General features: G+C 30.9%; 1 protein-coding gene across 1 annotated transcript; it reads left to right on the top strand.

Moving 5' to 3' along the window:
• The first annotated feature begins 5891 nt into the window (after positions 1 to 5891).
• LOC114195058 lies at positions 5892 to 7788 on the top strand. Its single transcript, XM_028085455.1, has 4 exons — positions 5892 to 6809; positions 6857 to 6917; positions 6995 to 7084; positions 7355 to 7788. The coding sequence occupies exons 1-4, from the start codon at positions 5892 to 5894 to the stop codon at positions 7786 to 7788; spliced, it is 1503 nt and encodes a 500-aa protein (XP_027941256.1).
• Positions 7789 to 10016: the final 2228 nt, after the last annotated feature.

Genomic DNA, 10016 nt, shown 5'->3' with positions numbered 1-10016 from the left:
TCTTACAATTATTTTTTATATAAACATCAAATTCTTCCATAAGTGATTTTTGAGCTCTCACTTGTCAAATTTAAGAGACAAATTATTGAACTCGTACCAGAAATTAAACTATAGGGAATCGAAAACTAAAAAATAAAAATAAACCATATGGGTTTTCTAGAAACCACGTATAAATTAATTCGTTACTATTTTAATTTTTGAGGTTAAAATAAAGCAATTATGAAGCTAGGAGAGGTGGATGAGGAAGAAAGACGATGAATTTATTTTGTTACCAATTTTAATTTTTGTTGTAGTAACAAGGAAATGATATAACTTAGATGAGGAGAATGAAGAAGCAAGATGAACGTAAACATGGTGAGAGTTGGTGGCTGATCTTGAACAATATGTTTGAGGAACTAAAATAATACATTCAAGATTTATATATTTAAATTTACTAATGCAATAAAAATGAATATATACGTTAATATAATTATAATTGTAAAATAAGTCACACATACATGAAGGATTATCCTTCGTTTTTTTAAATTTTTTAACTCATCTATAATTGAATCAAAATTAAAAATTTTAACTATTTTTTTTCCTTCAATGTACATAACCATATTGTTTATTGTCAGCAAAAATTCCATCCTTCATTTTACTAATGTGAATATATTGATTCAACAAGTCTTCACAAACTTTCATTATACATAACGTATTGTATGTTTTCATCTTCACAAATAATTTCCCTTTTATCAATTTAAAAAATAAATCTATTTTTTTATTTTTCATTAATATACCTATTTAAAAAAGTTGAAACTAAACAATAATTTATCATAGTCCAATAAAAAATTATGAAATGTAATTACTAAAAAAAGAATATATGATAATTAATCACATTTAAAAATTGATTATGAAAAAAATTAAAAATACTAACACATTTATATAAATGTATAAATTTTTTTAAAATACTAAATATATAAAATATATAAAAATATATTAAAGTTTTAAAAAAAAATTAAATTATATATAGATTAATATAAAAAAAATTGGGGGGCCAAGCCCCTCCTGGTTCCACTAAGCTCCGCCACTGGTGAGAGTGAAGATGGGTGAATATGTAATTGAATGGAGAGAAATAATAAAGTTGTAACAGGAACAAGATGAAAGTCCTTGAAAGAAAAAAAGCTTGAAATTTTATCAAAGATGTTGGAAAGTTACATTATACTGTTTTATTATGTATACTCTAAAATTCTTTCAGAGAAATAAATAAATGCAATAAATTTTGTTAATTTTAATGAAATATTTATAGGACTTTTATATATATTATAATAAAAACAAGGATGTAAAGGATAGAGTTTAATCTCTAACATTTTGAAAGAGATAATTGAACAAAACTACTTTAAAAAAAAAGTTGACAGTTAAAAAAAACAAATATTTCTTTCCATTTTTTTTAAAATGTCTGATTTTTGGAATATTTTACTTTAAAAAAATATTTTTGACAAATATTTTATTGATAAAATTACTAAATAAAGTAATTTTTTATTTTTTTTATGAAAGTTAGAAGAATAAAGTAATAAAATTTTTGGGTTTTTTTTTACGTTTGTCAAAACTTTGTCAAAAATATCATTTTTCTTTATTTTATTCATTTGTTATTGAAAAAGTGTAACGTGTTAATTTTTTATCTATTATATTTTTGTTTGTTTTTTTTTTTTAAGATAAATATAAATAAGGAGAGAGGGAGCAAATGTTGTTGAGAAATGTTATTTTAGCTTATCAAAAGTTTAGTTAAAATTTCTAGAAGTAGACAAAAGAAAGTTTTGTTTATAGATATATTACTTTCGAGTAAGAGTTAATTTCAATATTTAGATATAGTAGAACATATGTGTGTGAAATGTTATATAAGTGTATGTTTGTATTTTCTAGAAAAATGAATTCCTATGGATAAGTATATTTTGGAGAAAATTGCAAGATGTGTGAGAAGAGGGTGTTTGTTGATAAATTGTGAGGTATAAATATAAGAAGAATGTAATTATATTATATTGTTTTGATATATTTTACGAGTGTTGTTTTGAAAATATGTTCCCTAGACTAATATCACTTAAGTGGTTTATTAGAGATAAACTTTTGTTACGACTCATTTCTCCCAACGTTTTGTCATATAATCTTTTATATATTTTTTAAAATTATATTTATATATTATTTATACAAAATTTTAGAATTTTTTTTCACGACCTGTTTTATTTTTCTAGATGTTTTTCACCATACTTTCATCTTTCTTTTTTTATCTTTTTTTTTTATCTCAATTTTTACCTTCAATCTCTCATTTTTTTCAAAATTAAATTGTACTATGATGAAATTGAAGAGTTGAGAAACATTTTGGATCAATCAATTTCTTTAAATAAGTTCATTTTTTACCTCTTTTCTTAAGTCATCTATTTTTCTCTTACATGTGATAAATTATTGTGTGCCACTGAACAATGATAAATTTACATTTTTGTAAATAGGTGATAGGTGATAGTCTATATTGAATGTGATATTGCAACAAGTTTTAGTTATGATTCAATTATTGAAGAGATTTCAAGTCATTGAAAGAGAGTAGAGTACCACTTTTACTAAAGGTAACTTTATATATATATATATATATATATATATATATATATATATATATATATATATATATATATATATATATATTGTTTTGATGATAAACTTATGTTACACTTTCATATAAAATTTAATTTGGCACTTTTCAATTTTTTTTCATGTTCCGTCACTGATTACATACACCTCTTACTACCTACTATTTAAGTAACATTCTAGATATTCAAACTCAAGTGATGACTTAAACTTAAGTAAGTGAAAGGTGAAGGAAACTTTCTATCATTTGGTAACACAAGCTTTGAGGATTAACATGTATTAATGCTTAAGCGATAATGAAATTGTTGTTGAATATACAATGAGTTTAATGTTTCTAGAACTTATTGAATTAGTTGTGTGATACAATGAATGCAATTCCTCCAGCGTTGAAAGATGCTCAATTGATGATAGTAAACATTAAGTGGATGTTTCACTATTTGATGTTTGAGTGAAGGAGAGATATGTAAGACTCAATTATTTTATGCTCTTATTTGTAAGGGTTGTCCCTAATCAATTGCGCCTATAGGCTGGCCCATAGGGTGACAAGGCCCCTAAAATAGCCAAGGTCCCTCATTCTGCACTCACTTGCCAAAATCAGTGCTCTCGCTCTTTCCTTTTCTATCCACAGAAGCTCTACTAGGGTTTGGGTCTTACCCTTCTTTGCGTTAACTCAACCCCATTCTTCAATCCATGTAAGTTGATTCTCCACCGTACCTTTTTCATTCCCAACTCTATCATCATGATTCTAACTAGGGTTCACCATGGTAACCCATCTTGAATCTATTCCAATGTTTTACAGATTGTGAATCGGCTTCGTGGTCGGTAGTACTCACTTGCTTGGGTGTCGGGATATTCTGTTAGCTTTTCCTAGGTAAGGGACGCTAGGGTTTATGTATTTAAAGTTATTTTGCTGATTTTTGGTCTGTTTGCATGGTTGCGATGTTTGAATGAGGTTGTTGGTCGAATAAAAATGTATGGTGTGCGAGTATGTTTGATTGATGTGGTGCTACTCTTTTTCTACATTGCACACTTTTCGTAAAATGAAGATTCCTACTGCGTTAATCGTTGGATTGAGCTGAAATGTTAACAGCTGATCTTTAACACAAAATTATTGACTTTGACTGGTCGGATCTTTAATCGGAGCTCTATAGTGAGAGAAGTTTTTATCGCAATGTCACTGTAGTTTGGTTGTTGACAACACTGCACACTTTTCGTAAAATGAAAGTTACTACTTCGTTAACTGTTGGATCGAGCTAATATTTTAACAGCTGATCCTTAACACATAGTTTTTTACTTTGACCGGTCCGATCTTGAATCAGAGCTCTGTAGTGAGAGCAGTTTTTATCGCAAGATCACTATAGTTTGGTTGTTAACAGCATTGACCTTTGTTGCTTGTTTGGTGTACAACTTTCTTTATAGTTATTCAATTAAGTTGGTTCTTGTTTCATTTGGTTCTTGATTTAATCATATTTAATTTGAATATAAATACAAAAATTTTCTGAGCTTTACACAAGCTGCAGTTTTATTTCTAAAATCCCAAAATCATTTGCATAATGTGATGTTAAGTTGGATTGCTATGTTAAAGCATGAGATGAGTGAATATGCATGAGTAAAGATTGTTTATGGGTGGTGAATGATGAGTTTGGCATGATCTTGGTATGGAATATACATGAATGGTTGGTTATATATGTGGTCATGAATTTGGTGTGAGCAATAATGTTACATTGACGGTTGGAATCATGGTTTTGGTTGGGTTAGGACGTAATTCCACGATAGTTTCGTGGTGGTGCCTCATGGCTTAGGACGTAATTCCATGAGCCTCTAGGTGAGACCTCATGGTGGTGCCTCAGTTGGTTGGGATGTAATTCCATGACCTCTGTTAGTGGGAGTTCATGATGGTGCCCCACAGTGTTATTGAATATCGGTCATGGCGCTGCCATGGCAGAAATCGGTACCGATTTCTGAGCCTGCTGCCACAACAAGGCGGAGGCGAATCGGATTTTTTATGGCGGCCCATGGCGGCCGCTTCATACATGGTAGGTTGCGGTGGCGAAACAGTGGAGGCGAAAATATCAGACTAAAAAAAACGAGTGAAAGAGAAGAGAAGAACGGTCGGACTTGCAACATCAAAGAGAGAAAGGAGTTGCAGCAGCAGTGCATGTAAGGAAGACAGGAAACGCGTGAAAGAAACCCTAAACGCATGAGTTGGACTATTTTAAATAGTTGGGCCTGGCCCACACCCACTAAATTATTATTTAAACAAATCTCGCTTACATTTTTTCTTCATTCTTATTTTTTTACCCTAACTCCCTTCAGCCATTTAGCCAACAACAGCAGTAAATTTTGTCCTCCCCACAGTCAATTCTCTTTTTTATTCAAAATCAATTCAGCAGCAGTAATTCTTTTTTTTCAACGTTGCATTATTGTGCTGCACATCACTATAGCAGCACCTAGCAGCCACCACCTTCGCCGACCGCCACCGTTGCCGGCCGCCACCGCCAAGTTTTTTTTTTTCTATTTGTCTAATTTCAGTATAATTATTTTTTAAAAAATATACCTATTTTTCAGCAATAATAGTGGCCAATGATAATGATCCTTCAAGAGCATCCCATAGGAGTGACCCAGGATGGAAATATTGTCATCCGATGGATGAATCAAATTTAAATACAACTATTTGCAATTATTGTGGGAAAGTTATGAAATGAGGAGTTACTAGAGCAAAAGAATATCTCATGGCAAAGAAGGGCAATGTTGTTGCTTGCACCAAGACTCCGAAAAATGTGAGAGAAGAACTTTGGAAATTATACAAAGAAAAAGCAAACAGCTCCTCCATCAATCCTAGATATACTGCAACCAATGATAACCATAAGAGTGAAGATGAGGTTGAAATTTCCACGGCTAGTAATGATAAAGGGAGAAATAGCGATGGAAGAAAATGACTAATGTATATGTTTTGTAGAAATCCAACTGCTGCAATAGAGAAGAGAAAAAAGGAAAAATTAAGGCAAGCTAACATCAAAGAGGCATGTGACAAAAATTTAAAGGCCTCGGTTCATCAATATATTGCTCGATTTTGGTACCAAGCAGGCTTGTCATTCAACCTTGTGAAGTTGAAAAGTTTTCAAGATATGATTGATGCCATAGGTGCTTATGGACCCAATTTACCCGCGCCTAATTATCATGAAATCAGAGTTCCACTTCTCAACAAGGAAGTTGAGTACACTGAGAAGTTGTTGCAAGATCATAAATTGTAGTGGAGCAAACATGGTTGCTCTATTATGTCAGATGCATGGACTAACCGAAAGCAACGATGCTTGATTAACTTTTTGGTGAGCTCACCTGCAGGGACAATGTTTGTCAAGTCCATTGATGGTTTAAAATTTCTGAAGACAGGAGAAAAACTATTTCAGATGCTTGATTCCCTTGTGGAGGAAATTGGAGAAGAAAATGTTGTTCAAGTTATAACAGATAATGAGAGCAATTATGTGTTGGCTGGTAAGTTGTTAGAAGAGAAAAGACCCCATCTCTATTGGACTCCTTGTGTTGCCCATTGTATAGATTTTATGCTTGAAGATATTGGAAAGATTCCTTTGATAAAGAAGACAATTCAAAGAGGAATTAATCTTGTTGGCTTTATCTATAGCCATTCTAGTACCTTGAGTTTGTTGAGACAATTTACAAATAAGAGGGAATTAGTAAGACATGCAGTTACAAGGTTTGCTACCTCCTATTTATCATTACAAAGGTTACATCAAGAGAAGGGAAGTTTGAGAAAGATGTTCACTTCTGATGAATGGAGCAATAACAAGTTATCAAAGGAAGCCAAGGGGAGGGAGGCTACTAAAATTGTTCTTATGCCTTCATTTTGGAATCAAGTAGTATTTACTCTCAAAGTCATGGCTCCTCTTGTTCATGTGCTTCGTTTAGTTGATGGGGAAAGAAAAGCAGCTATGGGTTATATATATGAAGCAATGGAGAAAGCCAAGGAAACAATAGCGAAGTCATTCAACAAGGATGAAAGTAAATACAATGATGTATTTACAATCATTGATAACAGATGGACATGTCAACTTCATCGCCCTTTGCATGCAGCTGGTCACTTTTTGAACCCAGAGTTTTTTATTCCAACCCGGACATGGAATATGATTTGGAAGTTACAAATGGATTATATGATTGCATCAGGAGGTTGGTGCCAAGTAAAGATGTGCATCAAATTTTTTTAACTGAGTTGCCTCTTTATAAGAGTGCAAATGGACTCTTTGGTGATGATTTTGCCAAAGAATCAAGGAAAACCACGGTCACAGGTGAGACACTTAAACACTTTTTAAATTGTGCTAAGATATAATGGTTACATTCTAAGCTACTTTCGTTGCTTGTGTAGCTCAATGGTGGAAGAATTATGGGCATGCAGCTCCCAACTTACAAAAGCTAGCAATCAAGATTTTAAGCTTGACATGTAGTTCATCGGGATGTGAGCGCAATTGGAGTGTTTTTGAGCAAGTAATAAGACATAACTCATTTTATTATTATATTAGTTTGTAAGTTGTAGAAAGAAATTAATTTACATATTACTTATTCACATTGCAGATTCATTCAAAGAAAAGGAATAGACTGGACCACAAAAGGTTACATGATTTGGTTTACATAAAGTATAATCAACAACTTGCTTAAAGATACAATATTAGGGATGAAATAGACCCTATTCTATTGAATGATATTGATGAATGTAATGAGTGGTTAGTGGGAGAAGTTGATGATGATAACGATAATGAAGAGGAAGGTAATGATTTGGTTTTTCATGATGATCCCACTCTTAATTGGGCAACTATTTATGAAGCTTCAGGTATTGGAGAACCAGTAGTTTATACAAGGAGACAAGCAACTAATAAAAGAAAGCAACCATCAAGTGATAGTATTGTTATTGGATCTTCCCATGCTTCTAAGAAAGGTACAGGTGCAACTCCAACTCCAACTCCAACACAATCTAAGAAGGGTAAAGAGAGGACTCAAATTCAAGTTCAAAATGAATTGCATGATAGCTCTGATTCCGAGTTTGAAAGATTACTTAACTTTGACAAGAGTCTCTCAAAAGGGGAAGATGAGGAGGGATATGCCCCATTGGATGATGACATTGAAGACAATTATGTTGGAGTTGAAGAAGAATCTGATGATTAGAAAGAAATCTAATACATACATTTAATGATTTGTTGCTATTTTATGTTTTGAACTTTAAATTTGTAGTGTTTTGAATTTTTATACATAATATCATTACTTTTTCATTAGAATTATATGTGGTGGTATTATATTTTTTTTATAAAGGTTATGGTTTCCGTTATAATTACTTCTGCTATAACCCGTTATGGTTTCCGTTATAACTTTATAAAGGTTTTTGGGATTGCCGATATTTTCCGTTGAAACCCATTAAGGCCTAACCTTGTGTGGGGGTTGAGACAGTGTAACACTTAGCTCGGGGGAGAGCAACTCGGTAGAGCAAGGTAATCCACCACAAGTGCAAGCATCCGTTAAATCCGACTAATTATATATATTCGGATGAGTCGTGTCTGAGTACTAGTGTTTTGTGTGCAAGTCATAACATAATTGGTTGACATGAGCATCTTGGACTATGAAATTATATGTAACTGTATCTTAAACCATTTTCTGCTCTAGCTTACCCTTTGTTTGTTTGATTGTTATGTGTGTGGTTTTCTCTTTTTGCGATGATCATCAATTTATTGATGTGAGCATATGCGAGAACTCCCCGTGGTCATCAGGGTGATGGAGGTTTCACTGCTTAGTCCGTGTTGGGACAAATCCCGTTTTTCAGAGTTTACTTTAGAGTTATGACCCTTGTATCATCTGCTCTCTAAGTATTTGTTTTAAACATTGTCGAACTATTTTCTCTGTCTAGTTATTGACATCGTGGTGTGCCTGGTATTTCATTTTTAAGTACCTTGAATATTTGTAAGGAGTGACTTGATACTCCACAAATTGGTCATTTATGTTATCATGTGTAATATTCCATTTGATTATGTTAATATTTAAATGGAATGTTACAGGATACAATTAATTATGCATTTTGAAGTATAGTGTGAAACAATTTAATTAAAGTCTTTTTTAATTTTCAAGAAACAATCTCATTCAAGTGAGAAGAGCTTACTCAATAATGATTTTATATAATATAAAAAAAGCAAAAAGATTAAAAAAATATAAATAAAATAAATTTAAACTAACACTCAACACTTATTTTATAAAAATCACAACATTGTGCTATTTTAAACAAAATAGAAATTCAATTAAGTACAAAAATATAAAAAAATTAAGTATTTATCTACATTATACAAACCAAAATACTAATTAAATCTTTTATTTATTAAAACTTTAATGGTAATTTATAAACTGGATAGATTAGTGTAGTAATTTGATATATTGTAATCATATTATCAGAGATTAATGTAACTGTAAATCATGTTCAACATATGCAAAACTCCTTTAATCAACCACTGTTACAATATTGCCTTAGGTTTCAGGAAATCATGGATGTGAAAAAGAAAACACAGTATAACATTTTAATTTTTAATTTTTAAAGAAAAGTAAAGTAAAATATTCTGACTGTTCTGGTTTGCGAATTCGAATCGGCCACGAAAAGAGCACTGATTTTCATAATATCTCAGAATCTTCCATTCATACGAACGCGACAAACAATATCTTATTTCCAAGACTTTGCTTAGTCTTTAAAAATTCTTGGAGAAAAGTTTGAAAAAAATTAAAGATTATACTATTCTTAATATTATATATAATTAAGTAGAAAATAAAAATAAAGTAAGCGTAATATAATAACTAGCAGACAATTTATGATATAATGTTTGAGAAAATATTGTCATTTACTTCACTATTTTTTTTCTTTTGTTTCTCACACATAAAAATTCATACTTTAGTTTGTTATGGGTGAAAAGTATATTTTGTGTTCTAATTTTGTCTTCTTTCTTTATTATACCCTCTCTTTCTATTTAATTTCGAAACTTACGCATTTATAGAAGTATGAAAATGAAAAATAACTAATATGTATTGATTAAAGAGTTATGAAAAAGAAAAAAAAAATTAACAGCAAAAACAAGAAAACATAAAATCTATATTATAAGAAATAAACAAATTATTGTATTTCTTTAAGCAAAATATTTAAACGACCTAGAAATAATTTTTTCTATTAAATCTAAAACTCAAGCAAATCGAAAAGAACAAATTATATTAAAACATTTATTTACAAAACGTTGCAAGAACTTCAGTTTGATGAGTTGTTGCGTTTAATTAAAAACATTACTTATTGCTAAGATGAAATTTTAAACATGATTAAAAAAGCACCTACAATAAAAACAGTCGTGGAAGTTTGGCTGTCTAATTCCTTG

The sequence above is a fragment of the Vigna unguiculata genome, chromosome 8 (assembly GCF_004118075.2).
Source record: "Vigna unguiculata cultivar IT97K-499-35 chromosome 8, ASM411807v1, whole genome shotgun sequence".
Taxonomy (NCBI): Eukaryota; Viridiplantae; Streptophyta; class Magnoliopsida; order Fabales; family Fabaceae; genus Vigna; species Vigna unguiculata.
The sequence above is the reverse complement of the archived record's forward strand: the minus strand, read 5'-3'. Positions and strand labels throughout refer to the sequence as shown.

What these genes read in the sequence shown, in the direction of transcription:
- LOC114195058 (XM_028085455.1), top strand. Translation starts at nt 5,892, where the DNA reads ATGTCAGATGCATGGACTAACCGAAAGCAACGATGCTTGATTAACTTT. An exon ending in AAGGAAAACCACGGTCACAG is followed by an intron (nt 6,918 to 6,994) that starts GTGAGACACTTA and finishes TTGCTTGTGTAG; the next exon opens with CTCAATGGTGGAAGAATTAT. An exon ending in GACATGTAGTTCATCGGGAT is followed by an intron (nt 7,085 to 7,354) that starts GTGAGCGCAATT and finishes ATGAGTGGTTAG; the next exon opens with TGGGAGAAGTTGATGATGAT.